General features: G+C 48.7%; 1 protein-coding gene across 1 annotated transcript; it reads left to right on the top strand.

Annotated features, from left to right (window-relative positions):
* Window positions 1–2,004: 2,004 nt before the first annotated feature.
* On the top strand, window positions 2,005–25,739 carry SLC15A4 (solute carrier family 15 member 4). Its single transcript, XM_038152156.1, has 8 exons — window positions 2,005–2,574; window positions 9,002–9,297; window positions 10,072–10,240; window positions 10,806–10,883; window positions 11,836–12,004; window positions 15,840–15,995; window positions 21,583–21,741; window positions 24,498–25,739. The coding sequence occupies exons 1-8, from the start codon at window positions 2,005–2,007 to the stop codon at window positions 24,638–24,640; spliced, it is 1,740 nt and encodes a 579-aa protein (XP_038008084.1). The 3' UTR covers window positions 24,641–25,739.
* Window positions 25,740–27,657: the final 1,918 nt, after the last annotated feature.

Here is a 27,657-nt window from a genome sequence, read left to right as displayed (position 1 = left end):
ATTGTTAGGTGTTCGTACCAGCTGTGGGATAGGCCAACACAGCAATCTCACCAAGGTAAATTATGAAGGGTCTAAAACATGAAAATAACACACAATAATGCAAAGTGTGCTTCATTACTTTGAATCTCCACAAAATGCTACTAAACTCCTCAGAAAGTGCAATCACAGCTAATATGACAATGCTAGGAAAAGATGCAATGTAATTTTGTTACAGAAGCAGTCACGTTACAGTAGTTCACCAAGAAATGCCTCTACAGCTGGCTGCGTTTTCCTCATTGTCCTTTGTCAAGAGATTTCTTCACTAGTTAAGAAAGCAAATGTATGTAATGAGTCATTTTTTATGGCATATGTTATTTACAAAGGCCCATTATTGAATGACTGTATTTACTTTTACAAGCATCACTTGCTCCACAGCAAGTCATGCCTAAATGTTTGGTGGGTAACTACATTAGGTCAATAAACTGAACTTTTTCACTGAAAACACACAACCAGCAGTGTCTTACCCACTTTGTTCTGGCCAAAATTAAGTCTTTAAGATCTGCTGCCGAAGGCAGTTTCATGCATTCACAACCTTCACCTCAGCACGTGCAATGGTGGAACTGCAGCACATCTCAGGCTTGTAATCTTGCAACCACTGATTTATGTTTTCCCATTTTAACCACATGCTTTGTCCCTCTGAAATCAGAGTGTTCACTCTCCATGTGTACCTGGCTAATTCCTGCATGTCCTCACACCCAGCTGCTGCTCCCACCCCTGAGTCAACAGGCACATCCTGGGTGCAGAGCCAGGCTCAAACGTGTATAAAAACACAGATAAAAACACGTATAAAAACATATATAAAAACCTTTTACACCTCACATTCATCACCTTTTCCTGCTGAAAGGCCTTGTTGTGAGACAGTCTTTAACTATAGCATTAAGCTACCCTAAAAACCCCAAAGGTAATCTGTGGTCTGGAGCATCTTTTGAGAGAACGTGGAGCCTGTTTAGTCTCCAGAAGGCTGAGAAGGGAATCTCATTAATGCATAAAAATATCTCAGAGGCGGGTGCCAAGAAATTGGTGCCAGGCTCCTTTCAGCGGTGCCCAGCCACAGGACGAGCACAATGCCCATGAACTAAAGCACAGTTCCACCTCTCCGTGAAGAACTCTTCTCATGAGGGATGGCAGAGCAGCGCAGCAGCTGCCCAGGGAGGCGGGGAACCTGCTGCACACCCCCCGGGCACCTTCCTGTGCCACCTGTGCCAGGTGCCCCTGCCTGGGCAGGACCCGCCAGAGCTCCCTTCCTCTGGGACGCAAGCGGTTCGGGCATTCTGTGCATTTCCATTTCCATTTCCATTTCCATTTCCATTTCCCTGTGCAGCCCCACGAGCGGCAGCCGGGTCACAGGGGGGAGAGGCGCCGCACACCCCGGGGTGCCCCGCTCCGGATGGCACTGCCGGCCGCTCCGAGGGAGGGACACCGTGAGGGACCTCCCGGCCGCTCCGAGGACACCGTGAGGGACCTCCCCGGCCGCTCTGAGGGACACCCTGAGGAACCTCCCGGCCGCTGTGACGGACACCGTGCCGGACCTCCCCAGCCGCTCTGACGGACACTGTGAAGGACCGCCCCGTCTGCTCTGAGGAACACCCTGAGGAACCTCCCGGCCGCTCTGACGGACACCCTGAGGAACCTCCCGGCCGCTCTGACGGACACCCTGAGGAACCTCCCGGCCGCCGTGACGGACACCGTCAGGAGCCTCCCCGCCGGCCGGGGCTCCCTCACGGCCGGGCCACTTCCGCCCCGCCGCGCCCCTCTCGGCCAGACGGCGGCGCGACGGGCGGAGTGACAGCTCACCTGACCAATGGCACCGCGCCGCTGTCGGGGGCGGAGCCGGGCGCCGGAGGAGTGACAGCGCCCCCGACCAATGGCGCCGCGCCGCTGCCCGGGGGGCGGGCCCGGCGGCGGGTCCCTGCGGGCGGGCCGGGAGCGCGGCGGGGCCGCGGCCGGGCCGGGGGACGCGGGGCCATGGACGAGGCCGAGCCGAGCGAGCGCAGCCCTCTGCTGAGCAGCGGCGAGCGCGGCCGGGCGGCCAGCAGCGCCTTCCAGGGCCGGCGGCTGGCCTGCGCCGCCGTGCTGCTGGCCGAGCTGCTGGAGCGAGTGGCCTTCTACGGCATCACCTCCAACCTGGTGCTGTTCCTCAACGGGCCGCCCTACGGCTGGGAGGGCGCGCAGGCCAGCCAGGCGCTGCTGCTCTTCATGGGCATCACCTACCTGGTGTCGCCGTTCGGCGGCTGGCTGGCCGACGCCCTGCTGGGCAAGTTCGGCACCATCCTGCTCAGCATGGCGCTCTACCTGCTGGGCATGCTGGCCTTCCCCGTCATCGCCGCGCCGCACACCCGCCAGGGCCTCTGCGGGGACGTCCCCCTGTTCCCCGTGGAGAACTGCTCCTCTCCGGCGGCCAACGCCACCCTGGCGCCCTGCTCGCAGGTGGGAGCCACCCGCTACTGTGCCACCGCCACCTTCGTGGGACTGGTCCTCGTGGGGCTGGGCGTCGGCTCGGTCAAGGCCAACATCACCCCGTTCGGGGCAGACCAGGTCGAGTATGCCGTGCCAGCTGCTGGGGTGCCCCGGGTGGCAGAGGGGCTTGCCGTGCTGGGGTGGGCACTGCCCGGCCGACCGAGCTCTCTGTGGGTGCCCAGCCTCGCAGGGAGTCGCCTCGTCCGGCTCCGGCCCTGTGCGGGGCAGGCGGCTGAGCTGGGCCCTGCTTGGTGTAATTTTGGTGCCTCTGCGGTGTCGGATCCCTCATGACCCTTGGTTCCCTGGTTTCCCTGCCTTAGCTGTGCGATCTGAGTTGGCTAAGCCATCAGCATCTTGAGGACTTGGGTTGAATACTTAATGGTCATGAAGTGCACTGCTAATTGTCCTCCCTGGTGAGTTTGTACCCAGTTAATGTGACCTCAGCTCATCAGATGATGTACAAGGTACACATTTTAGCTGTGACAAGGATGGCATGGGCCTTGTGAGGCACTGTCAGAGGCTTTACCGTCCCGTGATAAAGGAAGGCTGCAGAACGAACAGTTTTTATGCTTTGGGTATTTGTGCACTGCCTTGCCCTGGAGTGGCGTTTCTGTGCGGGCTGGTGCTGCATCACATGATGGGGAAGCTGCTCTGGCCGTGCCAAACATCACCTCGGCTGTTCCATGAGGACACATCCTGTCAAATGACCTTACGGGGACCTGCCACAGTGATCTCATTCATTGGGTCATCCCTGCAGAACCCAGGGGCTGCACAGAGAACGTTTTACAGGCAGCTTGCAGTTCAGCAGCAGCTGGAATACTCTGTTACACGCAGTTTTGAAAAGTCCTGTGCTAAGGCGGCATGCTGGCTGTGGATGTTGAAATGTAATTTCTGCTTTGCAAATGGAGAATTTCAGCATGCTCAGGTACTGCTGAGCAGCTTTTCTAGCTCAACAGAAACTCCAGTGGCATGTCTGTTTGCTGGCTCGCTGAGTTCTGGTTAGAGCAGGTATCAGAAATGCCATGAATTCTTTGAAAGAGGGAGAATCCACCACAGAATCCTTGCCAAACGTAGCTCTGTTCTCTGTTGTGCAGTTTGCATTTGTCATTCCTTGGCATCTCGTGTATTCTGAATTCCGGGTGAAAGGCAGTATATAAATGTGAAACATTATTATAGCCCAGGATTGTGTGTCCCAAGTGCATTAGCTCTGCTTAAGCCAGCCTGAGCCCATCAAGTGAAATAGCTTTAATATGACTTTATCTTGTAAGGTGTTTTTCAAAAGTGACTGCTCATCCCCAGAACGCTTTATGAAAGTTAAATATGGGAGATAAATAATGGCAGGAACAGAGCAAAAGAAGAGCCATTGCCAATGGAAGGGTAGCTGTTGCAGCTGGATTTTGGAAAGGCTTTTCCCCCAGGAATTCAAGGAAAGCAGGTTTTGGCCGGGTTTGCAGATAATTCACAGTGATTTATGTAGGGTGAAGCAAAAGAAATACTCCTTTCTGGGCCATAATAATCAGTGGAGCTCTGCCGAGGTCTGAATTTCCCCCTTCTCTCTTTTTCTGGCTTATCTCTTGTTAAATCTATTACAGCGTGCCACTTACCTTGGAGTGCAGTTTGGGGCCCTCTTGGGTGCCTTTTCCCTGCACAGGAATGCAGAAAACTGCTGGGGAGATGAGTATATATCTATATAGCTGTATATATCTATCTGAATCTCTGTATCTGAGGATAAAGTCTATCCCAGAGCCACGTTCTGGGAGGCCAGAGCACATTGCAGGCGTGTTTTGGCTGGCTGTGTGCTGCTAGGATTTGTCCTCCTTGCCCAAAGGAAGGGATGAATTGTGTATCATGTACCTCAGCTGGCACAATCACCTTTCACAACAATGTTAATTACATTTCATTGCGGGTCTCTTAAAAATCACCATGTCAATTTTTCAGCTTTAACATGTGTATAGAATTGGGGTGGGGAGCTCCTGTATAATGAGAGGTTTCTTTATTTAGCAGAATCACTTTGTGCACGACTGGAAACTGAACTGCAATACTGACTTTTCCCTGGAGTTGGAAGCTGTGGTTTCTGTCTCTCTGTTGAGTGCCTGCTTTCAGAAGTGCTGTTAGAGTTAGGATCAAGCCAGCTTAGCAGAGTTCCTGCAAAGCAGGGACAGACCAGCTTTTCTCAACTGTGTTTAGGAATGTTTTTCTAGAAGTTGCAGCCGTGGTGCTGTGTGAATGTGAGGGGATGGTTCTCAGAATGGTTTCTAATCATGTGATCCCACAACCTGGCACTTTCCAGTTCCCCTTTCGGGCCAGCGTTTGCTGTCGCTTCCTGTTCATGGAGCAGCCTGTGACTTTCTGCAGTTAGGAAACAGTGGGACTGCTGGCCATCATTGTGAAAGCTGCTTCAGCTTCAGCACTGAGGCCAGAATAGCAGCAGGCTCCTAATCTGGTCTCAGCCATAATGGTTCTAATTATAGCTGGGTCTCTGTCAGGGTTACAGCGACTGGGGAGGCCAGGTTTCACCCGCGCCGTGCCTGCCCTCTGAGCTGCCTTCCCAGCCAGTGAATGCCAGGCCATGACTGCCACACATCTCCTAGCTCTGCTGAAATTGGTGCTTTACAGGTGCTGCTGGAAATTGCTGCTGTAAAGATGGCTTTAGAGTGATTTTCAGCCTTTATTTATTTGTAGAGCATAGATTTTCCAGCCTCTGGATAAGGATGGGGAGCTGCATATAAAGATCTGAAGGTCCCTGACTGCAGCTTGTTTTGTTGCTGCCGCTGTCAAAGTTCTTACGAGCCTGTGGACCTCGAAGGCTCTGCAGAGAACAAGTTTGGAACAAGCTGTGGCCTTCACAAGGCCAGTAATAACAGATGGGAGAGGAAGAGACTTTATGTGGGGACTTGCCGAATTTCAGTGTAAAACTTTGAAATTACTGAGCAGCTGAGTAATACTGTGGAGCTCAGCTACCCAGCTGTCTGACACGATCTCAGAGAATAAGTGGCTGTCTGCAGTGATGGATTAGAGGGTCAGGATTCTGTAAAGTTGACTGCACAGAACTCCTGTCATTGTACCTTCTTCGGTAGGCTAAGGACAGGACAGGGTTCTCTGTTCCATCCCTGCTCTTTGTGTGGCTGCTCTCAGAGTTGACTGGGATCAGTTTGGGGTGTTTGTTAACATTTGTCACTTGTGACTGTCAGTTGACTGCAGGAACAAATGAAAGCAGTACTGTCAGGAACTTCTGAGTGGTCATGTTCCTTTTGTGCGGGGTTTTGACAAGACATCTTCATCGTTCTTTGTCTTTGAGAAGATATTCCACCAGGCAGCTCAGTGGGACCTTTATTCAGTTATTAATGTTTGCCAGTTAAATGCTGTAGTGGCATTTCAGATGAGGCTGTGATGTGATTTTTAGTGCAAATGTATGCTGTGATAAAGCAGGGGGAGATGGATTCTTTGCATTGTAAGTCTGTGGTGTATCTGCCTTCCTTTTGGTCACTTTCTTACAAAAAGGACACTGGAGATGGTGGGGGAAGTTCCCAGGAAGGGCCACAGACCTGGTCAGTAGTTTCCAGGTGAGGAATCACGAATCAGTCTAAATTTCCTACCTCTGAAAAGGCTGCAAAAAGAGAGATGTGACAGTGGTTTGTGCCAGCAGTGGGCAGGGGAGAGAGGCAGCAGTGGAGCAGGAATGGGATGGAAATGGGATGGAGCTCGGCTGTCTCTGGAGCAGGAATGGGATGGAGCTCAGCTGTGTCTGGAGCAGGAATGGGATGGAAATGGGATGGAGCTCGGCTGTGTCTGGAGCAGGAATGGGATGGAGCTCAGCTGTGTCTGGAGCAGGAATGGGATGGAAATGGGATGGAGCTTGGCTGTCTCTGGAGCAGGAATGGGATGGAAATGGGATGGAGCTCGGCTCTCTCTGCAGCAAGAATGGGATGGAAATGGGATGGAGCTCAGCTGTGTCTGGAGCAGGAAGGGATGGAAATGGGATGGAGCTTGGCTCTCTCTGGAGCAGGAATGGGATGGAAATGGGATGGAGCTTGGCTGTCTCTGCAGCAGGAATGGGATGGAGCTCGGCTCTCTCTGCAGCAGGAATGGGATGGAGCTCGGCTCTCTCTGGAGCACGAAGGGATGGAGCTCGGCTCTCTCTGCAGCAGGAATGGGATGGAGCTCGGCTGTCTCTGGAGCAGGAATGGGATGGAAATGGGATGGAGCTCGGCTGTCTCTGGAGCAGGAATGGGATGGAAATGGGATGGAGCTTGGCTGTCTCTGGAGCAGGAATGGGATGGAGCTCGGCTGTCTCTGGAGCAGGAATAGGATGGAAATGGGATGGAGCTTGGCTCTCTCTGCAGCAGGAATGGGATGGAAATGGGATGGAGCTCGGCTCTCTCTGCAGCAGGAATGGGATGGAAATGGGATGGAGCTTGGCTCTCTCTGCAGCAGGAATGGGATGGAAATGGGATGGAGCTTGGCTGTCTCTGGAGCAGGAATGGGATGGAGCTCGGCTGTCTCTGGAGCAGGAATGGGATGGAAATGGGATGGAGCTCGGCTGTCTCTGGAGCAGGAAGGGATGGAGCTTGGCTGTCTCTGGAGCAGGAATGGGATGGAGCTCGGCTGTCTGTGCTGTTTCCTGGAGCAAGGAGCGAGGCTCAGACAGGCTGGGTTCAAAGCAGGCAGTGGAGGCAGTCCTTCCCACCGTGTCATTCATTACCTGTGGAGCTCTTTGCCAGGGGATGCTGTGGATTCCGAAAGCTGACCTGGGTTCAGAGGCAGGTCACACAAGCTCGTGGAGAGGAGAGCTGCTGCATTGATCAAGCAGGGAGAGGCCATCCTTGGCTCAGGAAGTTTCTCAGGAGCTAATGGTTGGAGGCTGGGATAACGCTTGTCAGAAGGCTCACGGTGTGCTTCCCTGTTCTTAACTGCATCAAAGTTGGCTTTCTTCTCCCAGCTTTCCTTTGTAGAGATGTCAGCCAGGTCATGTGCAAGAGGGAGGATGAGGAGTCATCTGCCTTGCAGAAATAAGAGAACTGAGACTTTGTGATGAAGAAACAGAAACTTCATCAAACAGGTTGCTAACACACACGCTGGAGCACTGTGTTCCATGTAATTGTTTGCTAATATCCTGCTGCTCATTGGGCTTCAGGAGGAATCCCTGGATTGACCCACTGCTGCAGCTGATGAAAGTTAGGAATTGAGTACCAAGTTGAAGCTGGAGAGGGAGAATTTCTTGGGTTTAGTCTCCAGGATTGAATCGGACGTTGTGACAGATGCAGCTGAAGGCCTGGCGGTGCTGTTAACTGTGCACAGGAATAGAACTTTCATATCTCCTCTCTGGGGCTTGGCTAAATGGTACAGATGGCTTTGTACCACTGGGAAACCTGGAGCTGTTAATCAGAACTGGCAGTGTTAAAACCTCATTTTAAGACACGGCTTGCTTTTCATACTGCTGACCAAATATGGGTCTGTTGGAGATCTGGGAAATGAGGAGGGGAAATTTGCAGTTACAAATGAAAAAAAACTGACTCAGCCAGGCTGGTGCGTGGCACTGACTTGCTAGTCACTGTTCATGGCCTTTCAGTCATCAGCCACTGGCACATACAGTATTATGGGTTCTTCTGCAGACCACTTGATCTTTTTATTGTATTTCAGATTTTGATTTGCATCATTTCTCTTACATCACCTCTTAGGAGTGATGCTGCATTCCTGGGACTGAATTACAACTTGTGGGGTAACTTAGAGTAAGCAATAATAAATAGGGATGGTGAGAACTCTACAGGACAGTTCTGTCAACCAGGGATGTCTTTACTTTCACTGGAGAGACACTGAGAGCTTCAAGCAGAAAAATTAACACTATGAACAGCACTGACTTACAGGGATAAATATTTACTGGAGCCTGGTGATCCTCAGGCAACCCAAATTTAATTAATTTTTTTAAAGGTCAGAATGACAAGTGCTCAGTTTGTGTTCTGATGAGAGGCATTAAGACTGTGTTAAAAATTAAATTTGTTGTTTAATTACCAAGTATTCATTTGAGGCTTAGAAAATGGAATAGTGTTAACTGTTATGTAAATGCAGTCAGAAGAAGCAGTTGTGGCAATATGTGAATTTTTAGGTAGCTTAACTTTTTGTTACTAAAAAACAGTTACTTAAACTCCTGTGGACTATGGGATGTTAATCTGAGGGAGCTTTCTGTAGAGAAATGACCCAGTGAGAGTCAGTGCAGTAGAAATAATAATGGCCTCTCTGGGGAAGCTGTCTCTCTCAGCAGTGTGGCTTTTTTATCCCTGTGCTGAGCTTCTGGAAGGTTACTGACATAATGCTGCAGCTCTCACTGAGGTGTCATTTCATCAAATACCATGGGAAGCCCAAACACTGAAATCATTCCAGTGTGACTCTAAATGAAACCTGAGCTCTTCAGTGTATTGAACTTGTTTGAATTCCAGTTCAAAGATTCTAATTCTGTTTAGCCTCATTTTCTTCAGAAACTGAAGGGCTTGCTTTTAATCTTCTCCAGGTCAAAGACCGGGGTCCGGAAGCCACAAGAAGGTTTTTTAATTGGTTTTATTGGAGCATTAATTTGGGAGCCATCCTCTCTCTGGGAGGCATTGCCTACATCCAGCAGAACGTGAGCTTTGTGATCGGGTACAGCATCCCAACAGTCTGCATCGGGATTTCCTTCATGGTGTTCTTGTGTGGGCAGAGCTTCTTCATCACCAAGCCTCCCGATGGCAGCGCCTTCACAGACATGTTCAGAATTCTCACCTACTCCTGCTGCTCCAAGAAGAGCCACGGGGAGCACTCGGCAAGCAGGTTTGTGATGAGCTCTTCACGTGGCCTCGCTCAGAGTCAGCCTGGGATGAACCCCTCGGCTCACACTGGCTGCTGGTCCCTCCCAGCAGAGGCTGCAGGAGAACGAGCAGCTCTGCTCTGGGAGCTGGAGAATGGCGTCCTGGAGCTGCTGTCTGGGAGCTGAGGGATGGGGAGGCACAGTGAGATCACTGGCTCTCCCTGCAGCCAGACCACAGTGCCAGCTGAGCTGTGTCCTGCCAGCCCAGAGTTCTGAGGGTGTGCCCTAACCCGGCTGGGCTGCCCTCAGCATTAGTTAACTTTCTCCTCTGGCAGATGTGTGTGTGGATGCCTCCTGGTGTGAAAAGCACTGTCATCTGCATTTAGTGCTGGAAGTAGCTTGATGGGAGCCAAAATTCTTCCACTGTTAAGAGCTGCCCGTGGAATACTGGTGGTTGAGTTGAATCACTGGTAAGAGGTGTCAGGAGCTCTGCAGTGGGGTGTCATGTGTTCAGATTGCCTGAGAGTTCAGTGACCTAGCAAGCAATATCACAAATTGCAGGTTACTCCAAGTTCTGCCAGTTATTTAGGGCTGGGCTGGGAGGGGAGGATGGGAGATCAGGAAACTCCGTGGCAGAAGGTTTCCTCTCGTGTTTCCACCTGCTGGGGATCCATTCTGGCCTAGCTGTGTTGCTGTAACTTACATGAATCACTCATTTTGGAAATGCATTAGCTTTTTATAAGTAAGAGAAGATTGCCAGTTGTGTTTAACTAAACATCTGACATCCTCTTCCCAAGTGAAGGCCAGGGAGTGCTGCACCCGCCTCGCAGGCAGAGCCTCTTCGAGATGGCCAAGCTGTCTCGGGGGGGCCCCTTCAGAGAAGATAAGGTAGAGGATGTGAAAGCTCTTGTCAAGATCATCCCTGTCTTCCTGGCTTTAATACCTTACTGGACAGTGTATTTTCAAGTGAGTAGTTCCAGATTATATTTTACATAATTTCTAATTTAACATTTTTGGGCGTTCTCTCATTAATAGGAAACTTACCTTGAAGTTGAGACATGAAAAATGTCTACTAAGGGATGCTCTCAAATAATATTTTGATCTAATAATTGAAACAAATAAAATCATTACAATGGTAGTTCAGACTCACATTGTACACATTCACACATCTTCAATACTGTGCTGTGTTTCATCTTGCAGCTGTTTCATGTGGGTCAGGCTTAGTGGCCTAGACCTCCTTTTAATTTTCAGGTTCTGCCTTACCGAGATGACTTGGGATATCAGAGACATTTTGGGCAAAGGAAACAATGCAGAAATTGTTTTCAAAGACACACAAATGATTCTTTGTGTTTTTAGTAAAAATAGCTACAAGGTTAAAAAATCTTGTGATGTTCTGACCATAATTGTTTTCAGTTTGCTGTCTTGGCATTTCAGCTCTGGTACAAACTTTGTTAATGGTTACAAAATGAAAAATATCTTGCTCTCAGCACTCCTTGTCCAAGTAATCTCAACTCCTCTCTCCTGATGCCAGATGCAGACAACATACGTGTTGCAGAGTCTCCACCTGAAAATCCCCGAGATATCCAATGACACCAACTCCATCCACACGGTGAGCAGAGCAAACCAGAGCCAGGGCCTTTCTCGAGTGCAGTGCAGGTTACAGTGCTGTGCAGAACCTCCAGGAATGCAGGTAGTGCCTCTGGGATCAGGGGCCCCAGCCTTCGGGGATTTAGGAGCACGGTGCACATCCCAGGTTTTGTCACACCAACAAGTGTCTGGAGTTCCCAGCAGCCTGCTCTGGATGCATTCAGGTGACTCTCACTGCTTTCACCCTGAGTTTCTTATCCTTCAGTGCCCAAGTCTGACCTTTGGAGAAAGCTGATCAGTCTCCGTGCCCTGAGTTTCCAGAGCAGCACAGAAGCATTTCTGCAAGCCCAGGAGGAATAAATGCCCATCCTTAAGGGATACATTAGCATTTGGAATTGGAAACACATTTGTTACTCCAGACTGCCTAATCAATAATCACTTTACCTTCAGCATATTGAAAGAAGCTGTTCAGTCAATACTTTTCAAGAAGGGCTGGCATCATGTGATGGCAGAAATGGTACAGAGAAGTAAAACACAGGATTTACAGGGTTTACACGTGTTACACCCCCCTCTCTAGTCATTTGATAAGTGGAACTTGATTTTAATTGAACTTTGCATTGACATTAGTGAGACTGTTTCTGCTCTTCTGTGGCATGTTTCTGATAGTTCTGAGCTTGAAGGAGAAATACAGAGCTTGGCTATTAAATGCTTTTCATGACTGAATTAGGTAAAAAGTTAAGTTCTGTCAGATGAGAAGCTGAGCTTACAGATGTATGAGCAGCCTGATTCAATGAAAACCTGATTTGCTGAGTATTTTCTTCAGCTTTTAAACACTCTGACTTTTCACAATGTCTGTCAGTGCATTGTTGTTTATTTTGGATCAAAGTGTTCAATCAAAATCCTTATTTGTAAAATATTAGTAAAAATTAACTCTAAAGTATGAAATTGCCAACTGGAGTCCTCTCCCCTTTCAGTTCCCAGCAGCCTGGCTGACCATGTTTGATGCAGTGCTTATCCTGATCCTGATACCCCTGAAGGACAAACTGGTGGACCCCATTTTGAAGAGGAATGGCTTGCTGCCCTCCTCCCTGAAGAGGATTGCAGTCGGGATGTTCTTTGTGATGTGCTCTGCCTTTGCTGCAGGTAAGAAAACGACTTGGGCATCTCCTGACATTGTGAATTCTCCAGCTCACTGCAACAGCATTCTTAAAAGAGCTGTGTGAATATTTAATTCAGCATTATTCAGATCTTTTTTAGTGGGACAGTTGGAATGTGCCTTCGTGGATGCATTTTCCTCAATAAAGGGGATTGTATCCAGCAATTTACTAAACTGTTCTGAACACTTGTTATAAAGTTGGACCATTTTTTCCTGCCTGAAGGAGACTTTGCATATACCCTTTAAAAATGTTTCTTCATGCATTCTGACTCACAAGTATAAAAAAGCTGAAATTTTACCCAAAATCCTTTCCCCTGCTCTGAAATAATAAAGTTAGGTTATGGCTGAACAAGAGTTTCCTCCCACTTTGGGTTTTCTCCCCCCTGTGTTCCTGTTCCCTAATGTTTGGGAATTAGTGTAGTGTAAAATAGCTCAGCTGTAGCATGGAAGGGCAAAGATGGCAACTCTGCTGGCCCCATAAATCAGCTGCTTTTGAGATGATTTCAAGTTGTTAAGTGCTGCTGATGTGGAACTGAACATCTCTGAGCAATGCTTCACAGAATCTATAGCCTCGCCAGCATCCCTGTAATGCACACCCTGATAAAGCATTATAGCATTAAATGAATTCATTGCAGCACTTGGGATCCCCTATATTTTAGGGAGAGCGACACTTTGTATGGTTATTAAGAATCCTTTCAATGAGAGAGGTAATTATTAGGCCAAGGTCACTTTGTGGGCAAGGAAAGTTCTTCAAACAAAGTCACTTCAAGATAAAATAGAAGTGTTTCTCCTATTCCATGTTTCTTAGGACGCTGCTGCTGCAGAAGAGGATGATGTAAAACACTTAAATGTCAGCTCTTTAAATAGAACCTGTGGGCTCACATATGAGGGAATTCAAAACCAGCCATATCTGTCTTTATTCATAGTGGGGAAGGGCACTCAAGCTGTGAGAGCTGACTTGGGGAACAGCAGAATTCCTTAAAGTTTCTGCTGCTTTTTCCAATTCACCTACAATTGTAACAGATGCTTTTCTTGGTTTGATCCTCCCCGCGTCTGCCCCAGTAGAAACTGAAAAGGTGAAATCTTTGGGTGATTATTTGCAATGTTTGGAAAGTTTAACCTTTTGGAATAACTCAACATCTCTTCATCATAACAGGAATTTAAGGGCTTCAGTTGTGACAAATCTGGGGTTTGGGAAACTGTTTATTTCTAGCAAGGTGTTGGTTTCTATGTTTCACTCAATTTTTATTATGTCATTAGGTGATATTTATAGCTGCCATATTTTAACATTCTTAAAACACACTGTTGCTTCCAACCACTGCTGCCTTTGAGAGGGACACTGAATGAAATCTTAAACATATGAAAATGTCAAGGGTTTGCAATCATGGCAATATCTTAATGATTTGTTTGTGCCATATCTCCATTTTGACTTGTTTATCCAACAGCCATTAGTTGTGGACACTGCTCAGGCTGCCTATTAGATTGCTTAGATTATTTAAAATATTTTACAAACTGTTAAAATACAACTGATGAGATTTAATGAACATCTGCTGTGCTTCATGCATCTTACGGTGAATTCCGAGCAGCAGTGTTCAAGGTTATTCAGCTGGAAAATCTACTTCATTTATAGAGTTTAAACCATTATAGCAAGAAGTTAAGGTTATTTTAACTCCTAAGAGTGTAAAATTGAATATGAAACTTGTCTATCAAAGTCTAAAGGGAAGAATCAATAGATTCCAGATACTAAAGTACTTTGAAGATGAATTTATGGCCAAGTTTTGTATACTGTAATTGTGCTCCTAAGTGGCTCCATGGTTATTTTGTAAGAGTATAAACACATTAAGATCACTTGATGTTTTGAGGTGCAACAATTCTGTGTTGAGTGTAAATAAATGAAATTATATCTGAGCTCTCAGATGACTCAACTGCTTTGTTTACACTTTAATTAAGTTCCACTCTAAAGTGTTTGGCAGCTATATTAAAATTAAAACACCAAGAAGTCCAGATTTATTTTAATTACGGCAGCTCTTCATAGTTCAGAGGGCACAGAGGTAGGTAAAGAGCTAAAGAAAGATAAGATGGGTCACCTAAAAAGAAGTGAGGAATATAGAGAGAATGTGGTGGCTGGCCTGACATGAAGAAGTAATAAATTCAGACCAATCTTTACCCAAACGCAGATGTTAGTGAGAAATGTGGCACTGTCACTTAGCACAGAGCTGCTGGTCTGGCTGCTCCCTCAGGGTTTACATCCCAGACTTGGGAAGAGCCAGGAGAAGAGGAACTGTGCTGTCCATCAGGGGCTGTGCTGTCCATCAGGGGCTGTGCTGTCCATCAGGGGTTGTGCTGTCCATCAGGGGCTGTGCTGTCCATCAGGGGCTGTGCTGTCCATCAGGGGTTGTGCTGTGCGTCAGGGGTTATGCTGTGCATCAGGATCTGTGCTGTCCATCAGGGGTTGTGCTGTCCATCAGGATCTGTGCTGTCCATCAGGGGCTGTGCTGTCCATCAGGGCCTGTGCTGTCCATCAGGGGCTGTGCTGTCCATCAGGGGCTGTGCTGTCCATCAGGATCTGTGCTGTCCATCAGGGGCTGTGCTGTCCATCAGGGCCTGTGCTGTCCATCAGGGCCTGTGCTGTCCATCAGGGGCTGTGCTGTCCATCAGGGGTTGTGCTGTGCGTCAGGGGTTATGCTGTGCATCAGGATCTGTGCTGTCCATCAGGGGCTGTGTTTGTTTCTGGAGAGCGCTGCCAGAGTGGCTCCCAGGGTTTGGCAGCACACAGAATGTGCCCGTGGCACCCCTGGGTGGCTCCAGGAAAGGGAAGCTGGCACAGGGGAAGCAGATGGACTCGCTGTGGTGCCCGTGAGCAGCCTGGCTAAGCCCTGCCCATGGTTTTGGGGACACACTTAGTGTCCCAGATGAGGGCAGGTCGTGGCTCAGGACAGAAGCAGCTGACAGCACTGAGGGGAGGCTGGGACGGCGAGCACACTGCAGGAGGCAGTGGCTCAGCCCTGCTCCTCTGGATTGGGATGAATAAATTCACCTTATTTCCAAGGATAAGAGATGAGAGTTCCTTTATGGAGGTCTCTTTTGGGTGCAGCAGGGAGTTTTATTAACTATTAGCTATTCTGTGTATGTTATGGAACTGTGAGTCAATCCTTTAATCTGGGCAACTTCAACAAAACCCCACAGCATCATTTGATATTCACTTTCTACCCTAAACTGTTGTGCTGAGCAAGCTAGAAATGCTTGTATTTCACACTAACCTGTCTCTTTTTCATTCCCTATGAAGTACTTTCTATGCAATGTATTGCTTGTAAATCAAGCTCTAATGAGCTCTTGGATCTCTTTGGATGAAAAGTGTCAAATAAATGACATAATCATATTCATAGAGGGTTTTCATGGCTCTACAGGACTGGTGTAGCCATTTCCATAAGCAAAAGGGTTTCTAATTTATGAATACTATGGTGGCAGTTGAAATGGTTCAACAGTGCAAAGCAGTAGTTTGTGAAAATGAAATTGTCTTTAAAAAAACCCCAGCACGGTGTCCATGAGAGCTCTGAGCTGATCCACCCAGAAGTGGGCTAAGTGTTTGTATAATTATTGCTACTGAATGAGAATATAATCACCGATTCTATGGCAGAACAACTATGTCTTGAAATAACAGCAGCAGAAATAGTCTGAAATGCTTTATGGCAGGAAATAAATACATATTCCTCTTGTATCATTTCTAACTGCAATGCAGGGCTGAATCCTAATTTCATTCTTAATGTGGAGAAACAATGTTTGCGTCTTAGGTCAATCTTTTTTCCTTCCCCTTTCACATAGGAATTCTGGAAAGCAACAGACTGAAAATTGTGAAGGTTAAAACCATTAACCAGACCATTGGGAATGTCACATACCACGCTGCAGACTTGCCAATCTGGTGGCAGATCCCTCAATATGTGCTGATTGGATTCAGTGAAATATTTGCAAGTATAGCAGGTAAGAGTCTGTGTGTGCTTGAATCTGCTTTTGTATCTATGGTAAATGATGGAATCTTAGAAAATAAATACTTCTCAAATCATTACAAGCAAGCTCTGATGTTCCCAAATACATTTTCATACGACATTGCTCCATTTAAGTGGCAAAGCTCGCCGCTGTCTTGCGCATTTGAAGCCTGGCCAGGTAAGATTGTGCTTTCAAAATTGAATTTCAAGCAGAGTGACACCCTAAATATTTGTGTGGCATCTAGTTAGTGCTGGATAATTGCAAGCCCTAATGGAAAAAAATCTACTCTTTCAATATTGTATTTTAATGCAGTTTTGTGTCCTCCGAATATCCCTCTGTGCTGGAAATACAATTTGTGCTTTGTGATTTTTTGGCCACAGTTTAGAAAGTCAATTAGTAAGTGGAAACACCTCTCTGAGGGCAAAGGGAAGAAATAAACCACATTTAGAAAGACTTACCAGTTTAAATTCAGGTTACTTGAGTTTTTCCATCTATGAAATAAGAAAAGTTTTAGTGAATATTAATAATGAAGCAGCTATTTTTATATAATTTTATCTACTTTCTTCCTAGATCAGTTTTCCTGTAGCTCTTCCAGTACTTCAACATGACACTAAGCAAACTGAAACTCTGCTGACATTTTGTGTGTCTTGAACAAATGCAAGAGATGTTCAGTTCCCTCCCAGTGCAGGTGTGCTGCAGCGGGCAGCTGTGTGCTCACAGATTCTTAAGCTGAAAGTGCAGAGGGAGGGGAGGAGGATAAATCAGATTTAGGAGGATAAATCAGTCTGTTTGCTGTGTGTGCAGGCTCAGCAGGAGGAGAGCTCAGGCATGCCTGTGGCTGTCCAGCCCTGCTTTCCTGGGCTGGCATGGGGAAATGCTCCTGGGAATCTCTCAGGTTGCTCCCGTGCTGCTGGAGCAGGGCCGGGCTCCCAGGACAGACGCAGCTCAGAGAGCCCAGGTTTGGCTGGCATGGGGAAATGCTCCTGGGAATCTCAGCACAGGTTGCTCCCGTGCTGCTGGAGCAGGGCTGGGCTCCCAGGTCAGAAACAGCTCAGAGAGCCCAGGTTTGGCTGGCATGGGGAAATGCTCCTGGGAATCTCAGCACAGGTTGCTCCCGTGCTGCTGGAGCAGGGCAGAAACAGCTCAGGGAGCCCAGGTTTGGCTGGCATGGGGAAATGCTCCTGGGAATCTCTCAGGTTGCTCCTGTGCTGCTGGAGCAGGGCTGGGCTCCCAGGACAGAAACAGCTCGGAGAGCCCAGGTTTGGCTGGCATGGGGAAATGCTCCTGGGAATCTCTCAGGTTGCTCCCGTGCTGCTGGAGCAGGGCAGAAACAGCTCAGAGAGCCCAGGCTTGGCTGGCATGGGGAAATGCTCCTGGGAATCTCAGCACAGGTTGCTCCCGTGCTGCTGGAGCAGGGCTGGGCTCCCAGGACAGACACAGCTCGGAGAGCCCAGGTTTGGCACTGCTCCAGCAGGACTGTGGAGCTCCCTGCTGCAGTCCATCCAGCCTCCTCCAGTGGCTCCTGTAAAACTCATTTGAACCTCGCTGCACTTCTGCTTGACTGCAGTCCCTTATCAAAGTGTTGAAATTCTGTTTGCAAATGCTGGGCTGTGAGGCTCAGCCACTCCAACTGGCAGCACCCACAGCTCCCTTCCTTCGATTGCTGGTGGCAGAGCTCCTGTTTCACTTCCCCTGGGAGGCCACTTTCATTCCTGGGCAAGCACAGCAGGCTGGAGGCAGATCTCTGCTGCTGGGAGATCTTGCTGGCCGTGGCCCCAGCTGTCGCACGGCCCATTTGCTCCCCTCTGAGTGGAACAAAAAACAACTGCTCCGTCAGGTTTCTGGTTACTCGTGGGCTGCTGTCATCACAGTTGTTAGGAAATAAAATAAGGTGCTTGCATTGCTTGGCAAGGAGAAGAAAAGTGGGGTTTGTTTTTGTTTTCCTGTCTACTCACTTGCTGGCCATTTCGTTATGTGTGTATGGTACCTGTCACAAATGCCAGCACACAAAAACCTGAGTATAAAATCTTGCCTGATTTGGTTAGTTACTAAAACCAAGGCTGTATTTAGCATTTTTATCCAAGGAATAAATTTAATTACTTGTAGCCAGTTTAGTTACGGTGCCACTTAAATCCTGATTCAAACAGATGACTTATCAGAAACACAAGTGGTCATGGAAAGTTAAACCCATTTCTTCCCTCTTACACAACCTTGTTTCTCTATCAGCTACTATTAATAGTTCCTAGGTGTTTGCAAGGAAAAAACAGCAAACCTGTCTGCAGGCTGTGGAAAGCACTCTCTGTTTGCTGCACTCCAAGCTGAGAGGACTTCAGTGGAGTTCTCTGGGAGAAGTCTTTGAGGCTTGCACAATTCTTATGGGAACGTTCTGCTGTCCTGCACTGCTGGGTCTGTACCAACAGCGTTTCAACTTCAAAACCTCTCGGGCAGTGTTTGAAAAAAAAGGGACCAGAAATTCTATGCAGAGTTTAATTGCTTTGTGTAGTGCACTTTCATTGGATTTTTTATTTTACAAAGGCTCTTTCCTGCCTTCTGAACATAATTCTTAATATTTTTAAGAAGGCCTCTCAAGACTCAGAGTGTACTTTACCAATTCAGCATTAAACTTGATAAAGGCATCTGCCGTGCTGTGAAATTCAGGTTTAAAACAAGCAAAGTGTTACTGGTTACAAAACCATAACGATGGGGAAATGTTTGTTGTGAGCAAAAAGGGATTGAATAGCCCAAGAGCTGAAACATACCTCTGTTTGTCTGTTTACTGTAAAACTAAGCATATTCTTATTAAGCCACATTAGTTACACTCGAGGTACCTTTAAAAAGATGACACACACTGCATTAATCTTTTGTATTATTCTGTCAATCCTCCTCAAGCACCCTTGTCTAACTGGGAATTGTAATCTCACATGACAACACCAGCGAGGGGCTTTCATTTCAGCAGGAGCATGAAATCATTATCAATGGCTGCCAGCAGCCAAGGGAGCTCTGAAGGCAAAGAAAAGATTTAATATTCTTTATGCCAGATTAAATAGTAGTGTTGCTGCAAAAGTCATTCAAATTCAGAAATGTACCTTATTTTGTTGCAAGAAGTGCAGGGTTACACTCGTTTTGGTTTTTGTTCTGAGTCTTAAGGTCTTTTTCCAGCTGGAGCAGTCAGATCCAGCGTATCTGTGAAATGAACAAGAAAATAAAGTCCAGATCCTTTCCTGTGCTCTACCTGAGCTCACCTTGCACAGAGCATTCAGAGCCCTGCTGCCCAGGCTGAGGCTGAGGCGCAGGAGCCTGGGGCAGCTCTGGTCTCACCAGGCCCACAGGGAGCTGCAGCGTGCTCAGAGCAGGCTGCCTGCTTCCCCCAAGAGCGCTGGGACAGGCGAGCGCTGCTGGAGAATCCGAACGGCTGCACTGGTGCAGAGCCTGGGGAGCAAGGGCAGCGTCCGTGCTGGAATAATGCACTGTGCCCCCTGCCCTGTCCATGCTGGAATAATGCACTGTGCCCCCTGCCCTGCCCATGCTGGAATAATGCACTGTGCCCCCTGCCCTGCCCATGCTGGAATAATGCACTGTGCCCCCTGCCCTGCCCATGCTGGAATAATGCACTGTGCCCCCTGCCCTGTCCATGCTGGAATAATGCACTGTGCCCCCTGCCCTGCCCATGCTGGAATAATGCACTGTGCCCCCTGCCCTGTCCGTGCTGGAATAATGCACTGTGCCCCCTGCCCTGCCCATGCTGGAATAATGCACTGTGCCCCCTGCCCTGTCCGTGCTGGAATAATGCACTGTGCCCCCCCTGCCCTGTCCATGCTGGAATAATGCACTGTGCCCCCTGCCCTGTCCATGCTGGAATAATGCACTGTGCCCCCTGCCCTGCCCGCCGCAGCGCTGTGTCCGTGTGTCTGTCCTGCTCTCTGGCTGTGGTGTGAGTCAGGGAGGCCCCTCAGCTGTGTCCGTGTGTCTGTCCTGCTCTCTGGCTGTGCTTAGAGTCAGGGAAGCCCCTCAGCTGTGTCCGTGTGTCTGTCCTGCTCTCTGGCTGTGGTGTGAGTCAGGGAGGCCCCTCAGCTGTGTCCGTGTGTCTGTCCCAGTCTCTGGCTGTGGTTTGAGTTCAGGGAAGCCCCTCAGCTGTGTCTGTGTGTCTGTCCCAGTCTCTGGCTGTGGTTTGAGTTCAGGGAAGCCCCTCAGCTGTGTCCGTGTGTCTGTCCCAGTCTCTGGCTGTGGTTTGAGTTCAGGGAAGCCCCTCAGCTGTGTCTGTGTGTCTGTCCCAGTCTCTGGCTGTGGTTTGAGTTCAGGGAAGCCCCTCAGCTGTGTCCGTGTGTCTGTCCCAGTCTCTGGCTGTGGTGTGAGTTCAGGGAGGCCCCTCAGCTGAGCAGGGTGAGCAGTTTCAGGTCCCTCTGGCCATCCCAGCTGGCTGCTGGCCCTGCTGCCCTTTGCAGGGGAAGGAGCAGCAGGGTGGTGGCCCCCGGGCACAGCTCGGGGCACTGAGGGCACCCAGCTCTGCTGCTCCCCAGGAACACAGCTCCTGCTCCCTGGCCCTTCTGCCTTCACGTGTTCATCCTGCTCTTCACAAGAAATGCCTCTGGGTTTCTGTAAAGCTGCCTGGAGCAGGCAGGCAGCAGCGGTGCTGTAAATAAAGCCTGCCTTATTGTGCCAGACAGGAGAGTTATGCAATTTCAGCTCTGTAATGCTCTCCTTGCAGAGAAAAATGTTAGATGAGGTAGCATTAATTCCCAGTATGAGCAGACTGTTTTGAAACAAGCATTTCACCTGTCAGAAAAAGCTCTGCAAGGAATGTATTTGATTGTCTCTCGTGAATAATCCCATTTGATTTTTGACAGGAGTATTATTCTAAAAAGGAGAGTTAATCATGGGCATTAATCTTTGTGTGGCAGAGCCTAAGCCAGTGTGTGCTCTTGGTACACAAATTCAGCAGCACAGATTTGCAGGTGGATGGTCACTGGCACCTTTTCTTGCGTTTATTGGTTGAAATTTGAGCAAAGGCAGCTGAAAGTTCAAGGCCTATATCTACAAATCTCAAAAAGGATTGCTTGCTAGCGAGCAATGAACTCCGAGAATTCTAGATCAAAAGTAAATGAAATTAAAATAATTACTGCCTTTCCAGTTCCAGTTAATTTCTCCGTGTGCACACTCAGAGACAGAGACACTGAGGCTGTAAGAAATAAATGTTCTTGCCTAATGCAAGGGAGACTCCTCCTTGTCCTGCCTGCACTGCCCTGCAGCCAGGGAGCAGGGAGGCAGGGCAGGTGGGAAACGTGGAGCTGCCAGGTTGGAGCTGGTTTAGTTCATTTCCTTCAGGATCATTTTAGACAGAAAAATGAAAATGTTGGTTCAGAAGATTTCTTGATTTTACACATGGAACATAAAAAAGATCAAGGTCTGTGTCTCAGCACTGGGTTGATGCATTGATGGCCTTTAGGAGGATTCATGAAGCAATTAAAAGGAGCTGGGAGCTGCCAGGGATTCACTGCACACCTGTGGCTTCTAGAGCACTTCCAGAACAGTCTACTCTCATTTCTTACACATTCTAACAGCATTTTTTCCTCTTTTGACACAGGGCTAGAGTTTGCCTATTCAGCTGCTCCCAAGTCCATGCAGAGTGCCATTATGGGGCTGTTCTTTTTCTTCTCGGGGATTGGCTCCTTCGTGGGCTCTGGGTTGTTGGCACTGGTGTCTGTTAAAGAAATTGGCTGGATGAGCAATCACACGGATTTTGGTGAGTCTACTTTGCAGCGTGCTCGTGGAAAGCAGAAGTTTCAGTTCAGCATCAAGGACACGGCACTGTTGAGTTTTAACACAGTTATTATTTAAAAAATATTAATTTGTCTACTGTTCTGTAATAGTTTCATTTTGCATCTAAGCATGAAATTACGTGACTGTGCAAAATAATTCACTGCCCTCCTGGAAGCATGAGGAACGCCTCTGTAGAGCCTCAGCTGCTCAGCTGTTACTGCATTTCATCTCTAGAAATTACAAATATTTTCATTTCAGTAAAAAATATTTAAATTATGTGCAGCAGAAGAATAGATTTGGTATAAAGTACTGAAATTGCTTTCTGTGGTTACGGGAAGTAAAACGTACCCATTTCTCTCCAAGTGATTATTCAGCTTCCTCATTTCAAGTGACTTCATTGAAATTACCACGAGTTAATTCTGCACTTCTGTCTGCTAGCTATTTATACTCCTAAAGTTCAACAAATCACCTGCTTTGGGTTGCCAGTGGAGGTTAAAAATAATTACTGGCACCAGTAGGTGGCACCTTGGGAATTTCAGAAAACCCTGCCATCCTCAGTGGGCTAATTAGGGTGTGAGCAGTTCTGCCAGACCTGCCATGAGTACATGGCTAAAAACTGCAGCCTGAGCTTTCAGCTTGGTGCATTTTCAATTCCTAGAGAATTTGCCATTTCAGCTGGGTTTGCATCTACCAAAAAGCAGTGGTGGCTGATTCCTGCCTGTGCCACACGCTGGCATCTGTGGCCTGCAAGTTGTTCCTCAGCAGCTGCAGAAGATGACAAGCAGCCTGAACCTTCTGGAAGGTCCTCCCCAAAGGAGCATTTCATCCATTGAGACTTCTTTTCCCCAGACACTTTCAAAACTGGAAAAGGAACCTTTTCTGCAATGCAGAGGTCATTCAGCTGGTGAGGGCTCAGCAGGGGATAAGAGTTCCTCAGAATAATGATGGGGCTTCTTCAGCCCCTTGCCCTTGTTCTCTGAAGCAGCTGAGAGAAGGCACTGCCAGATCTTCTCCCTTTAAAACACTTGGGCTGTGCTAAATCTACCCAGAGGTGGCCAGCACTGAAGGGGCTGCCTTTGCTGAGCCCCTGGCCATCATTGTGAGCATCCACCTCAGCCCAGTGCTCCTGGGCAAGGTGTTTGTGCCTTTGCTGAGCCCCTGGCCATCATTGTGAGCAGGCTGCTCAGCCCAGTGCCCTTGGGCAAGGTGTTTGTGCCTTTGCTGAGCCCCTGGCCATCATCCTGAGCATCCACCTCAGCCCAGTGCCCCTGGGCAAGGTGTTTGTGCCTTTGCTGAGCCCCTGGCCATCATCCTGAGCATCCACCTCAGCCCAGTGCCTGTGGGCAGTGCCAGCACCAGCTGTCCTGAGCCCCTGGCCATCATCCTGAGCATCCACCTCAGCTCAGTGCCTTGGGCAGTGCCAGCACCAGCTGTTTGTGCCTTTCCTGAGTCCCTGGCCATCATCCTGAGCATCCACCTCAGCTCAGTGCCCATGGGCAGTGCCAGCACCAGCTGTTTGTGCCCTTCCCCAGCAGGGGCACACCTGGCTGGGGTGATCTGCAGCTGCAGCAGCCACAGCAGCCCCTGCAGTACCCCTCTGTAAGTCCATTTTCTCTGCTGCAGCAAGATTAGAAGCCAGCAGAGCCACAGCTGAGCTTCACCTGGCTCTGCAGGGAGGCAGTCAGTGAAGGACGGGGCGCTGCTCCATCAGCTGCTGTGAAATGACTGCCAGCACATGCCCTCAGTTCCTGTTTCTGCCATCTCATGACATCGTGGGGGTGACTGACAGCCTCCAGAATCTCCTGAGGACGCTCCCTCTCTGCCAGCACTTCAGGGCTGGTTGCTGCCATTGAACTGACTTGTTTCTCCCACCAAAACGAAGATTTCATGGGTTTAATATCCCATCTCATAAAGGATAATTACTACTCTTTAAACACATCTGCTCTTGAAATGGAGATTCACATCTATATTGTATTTTAAATGTCAAGGAAAGGCTGAGTTTAATTTTATTGCATTTTATGATAAGTTCATTTAATTGAATCTTAAGTTTCAGTAATTAAAGTAATTTAATCTGAACGTTTATAGGCTTGCTGCAGGAACAGCTGGTGAGGGTCCGTGTACACGTCACTGTTTTGGTCTCTGCAACACATCTGATCATTGTAATGGTCCACTTGGCTGTGCTGGGCTGGAAATCAGCCACCATGCATTGTTCTTGGAAATCCAGCAGGAGCTGGGCACGCTTCCTCACAGAGGAGGGATGGAGGGATGCTTCAGCAGCGAGCTCTCTCCATTTAACATTGCTCAGTGTCCAGAGCAGTAATTGGTGACAGCTCGGAGGGAGCATCCCAGGTGGACTGAAGCACAAAGGAGTCACCTACGTTTTCATGAACTCTAAACTTTGTTGCCAAAAAAGGCTGAGAAACAAATTCAGTAATGGCTTTTTTAATATCCGTGGAGTTGCCAACTTCTTCCTTTGCAGCATTCATTTTTTGGGGTTTTTTACTTGCTTTTGACTTGGTCTAAGGCTCTGGAGAAGAAGGAAAGCCATGCTTACCCTGTGCACACCTTCCTCAGCAGCCCAGCCCAGCTGTGGGTCATTCCAATGAACTTTGCTGTGGGATGCAGACGGGGTTTGGTTCGGTTCTGCGGGACAGCCTTCACCACTTACACTTGACCAGAGTCACGTTTTCACTTGTATCACCTTAAGCTAATGCTTTTTTCCTCCCCTGTTCTCCCTAGGCAATATCAATGGCTGCCAATTAAACTATTACTTCTTCCTGCTGGCTGCTATCCAGGGAGCCACCCTGCTGCTTTTCCTGATCGTCTCTGTGAAGTACGAGCACCACAAGGCCAAGGCCGGCGAGGCCAACGGGAGGCTGTGACCGCGGGGCACTCAGTGCCAGCACGGGGAGGGCAGTGCCCCCGCAGCAGTCCTGCCTGCAGGGACCCTGCAGCCCTGCCTGGGAGAGTGGAAGTGCCTTAGGGCAGGGCTGCTTCTTGCACTACGGCCTGGCAGGGACAGCAGAGCTGCACTGAAGCCCCTGCAGGCGTTCGGGCTGCTCTCTGCTCAGGGGAGATGTTTACTGGGCTCCTGAGGCTGGCACACCTGGAGGGCACTGCAGGTGACCCGATGTGGAGCTGTGACACCCTGCAGGCCAGGCCTGCCCTGAGGACACAGGAGGGAAACCACTGACAGCAGCCTCAGGCAGTGCGTGGGAGTCATTCTGGGGTGAGAAACAGGGACAAATTAAACTACAGATTAGCACAGCCTAAATTTCATGATTGACCTGGTACTGACAGTGTATCCAGGATTTCAGACTTGCAGTCAGGAGTATCCAGGACTGAGGACTGAATCCCAAATCCCAGTAGCTGGGCAGACAGCTGCTGCAGACTGGTGCACAACTCACACTAGTTGGGATTGAAGCTGTTTGACTGCAGCAATATTCTTATTTTTGAGCCTGCTTTAGATCTCTTAGGACAACAGCCACCTTTGGACAAGGCCCTGTTCAGTCTAACACCGTTCCTCCCCTAGGGATATCCCACATATCTGCAGGAAGCAAAGCAAGCTGGAATTCTGAGCAGATCAATGCACAGCAACCATTTAGCAGCCTTTAGCCAGCTCCTTCAGTCTTGTCTTACTTTCAGTTAACGTGCTCCAGGGTTTGGATCTTTCAGCAACACATTCCTCCAGCAGAGCAAACGGCTTTATGTTCAGCCTCTTGAATTTTAATGACTCTAACAACTGTGCTTCAGAGTGTGTGCAGACTGCTATGGAAGGTCAAGGAATTATGCAGAAAGAAAATAAAACCTTTTTATTAATGTGTTGAATTTTTATAGTTTCCTTTGTCTGCAGTTCTGTTGTTTAAAATGTCCTTATTTTGTACCTGGACATCTTTTTAATGAGTTTACAAAATAAAATGAACCTCCATGCTGTGACTTTCGACCCTTTGTTTCTAGGTGAATAAAATGATACTACAACTGCTTTGTTCTTCAGCCTTTACTTCTGAAGAGCCAGAGGAGTGGTGTTGGATTTCTGAATGTCCACAGGCACCCCATGAATTCTGTCAGACACTACAGCAGTGTCCTACCCTTGCCCAGATAAATCAGCAAAAATGCTTCAGCTCTTGCATTCCTTAGTATGATTTAAAACTGGAATGACTGAAAAATAATGTCTCTATGAAGAAAAACTAATTTCCTTTCCTAGCTCTGTTTCAGAAGCTCCATATGCTGTGTTTCTGGAATATCCCATTTACAACCAGCTAAAACATAATATCAGGAGAGTGGAAGCTGCAGAAGAGACAGAACAGGGACCCAGTAATTGTTCCCCTTTTTTGGCTGCTGTTCCCAAAGAAAGCCGAGCTGGGGTGTTTCCCCCCTGCAGCACTGATTCCCCAGGCCAGCAGGGCTGGCTGGTGCCTGCTCAGTGCTTTGTGGCAGGCAGATGCAGCTTTGGCTCCCTGGAGTGTCCTGGCCCTGCAGGACTGGCACCGCGGGCAGGGCTGCCAGGGGAGCTGCTCTGCCCCTTCCTGATCCCCGAGCTGCGTCCATGCCCTGCTTCCCCTGGCTCCTGAACTTTATCAACAGCACTGATCAATTCCCATCTGCTCAGGGGTAGAGCTGTGTCAGCCAGGAGAACAATCTGCAGCTTCCCGAGGAAGTCAGGGGGCTGGAGAGAGAGAGCCTGTGCAGGCAGAGCAGGACGGGATGGTTTGGGGCCAGGACAGTCCTGACTGCTGGCCAGCCTGGCCCACGCCAGGCAGCACGTGTCCCCTGGCAGCATGTGTCCCCTGGCAGCAGCATGTGTCCCCTGGCAGCAGCACAGCCCCCGTGCCCGCTCTGGGGCCCCTGCTGGTTCTGCACCATGGAGAGCAGGCTGAACAAGCACTCCCTTGCACGATTTAATTTTCATTCGGGAGGCCTTGGCTCGGCTCCAGGCACAGGTAATTACGACCATTTGTGAATGTTAATCTGACACTTCTCACCGGGGGACGAGGCCTTGGAGTGGCTCAAAGGCTCAGCTGATTCTTCCTCCCCACCTCAGCTTCCAGTGGTTCCACCCCAGTCACAGAAACGAGAACCAACCAATTAATCCATGACTGAGCACTGCTCCTCATCAGTAAACACCTTGAAGATTCAGTCTGAATTCTCCATCCCCTCCTTAGGATGTTCCAGGGCATTGGAAGATCTGACAGGAGTTACCCTCATGGATGCTTTGAAGCCTTTGTCTTTCCAGGTGCCTTAAATTCAAAGCAGAGCACAGAAAAGCCCTTGTTCAACGTGGGAGGAGGTCTCTCAGTGAAGTTTGGTACTTTGACTTGTAAATAATTGTAGAAACTAGCACTGCAGGCTAATTGCAGCCTCCCAGGCTCCAAGCAGGGGAAGGAGGGTGCCTGTGTTTGTCTGAGATTACAAGGTGGCTGCACTGCTCATGTAATGGTGGATATTTCCAGAGCACAGCAAAACCTGGTTTTTCCTGCCTTTGTATCTATGCTGGATATACTGGATATACTGAATATCCCTCCTCAAAAAAGGAGAGCTTTTTCCATTTATTCTGCCTATGTAAACCTCCAGCGTGGGTTCAATTACAGCAGTTTAGACACCCGTCACTGTTTCCCTCACAAGTCTGTAGTCACCTCTGAGTTGGTTTTATTTGTGTATTTCTGTGTTAACAGAAGTTGCTCAGGGCTGGCACCAGACAAGCTCAGCTTGACAATAAACTGCTGTCGGAAGCTGCACAGAGTTCTTAATTTCCAAAAAGCCATTTCCAACACCAAATCTTATCCCAGTGATTTTGTTTCTATGCAGAGCAAGTCTGAGCCCTCTGGGCAAGGAGATTGAACAGCTTCCATTTGAGCAGGCGGTGGTTTGAGGCAGATTCATTTCTGAGCGAGCAGAGAAC

This window comes from Motacilla alba, chromosome 15 (assembly GCF_015832195.1).
Source record: "Motacilla alba alba isolate MOTALB_02 chromosome 15, Motacilla_alba_V1.0_pri, whole genome shotgun sequence".
NCBI lineage: Eukaryota > Metazoa > Chordata > Aves > Passeriformes > Motacillidae > Motacilla > Motacilla alba.
Note: the sequence above shows the minus strand (reverse complement) of the source record. Positions and strands in the feature narration are given on the sequence as shown.

Bases quoted from the DNA above. Each gene is read 5' to 3' on its own strand.
- SLC15A4 (XM_038152156.1), top strand. From the start codon at position 2,005: ATGGACGAGGCCGAGCCGAGCGAGCGCAGCCCTCTGCTGAGCAGCGGC. The intron at 10,884-11,835 runs GTGAGCAGAGCA...CTCCCCTTTCAG, and splicing joins ACACCAACTCCATCCACACG to TTCCCAGCAGCCTGGCTGAC. The intron at 12,005-15,839 runs GTAAGAAAACGA...CCTTTCACATAG, and splicing joins GTGCTCTGCCTTTGCTGCAG to GAATTCTGGAAAGCAACAGA.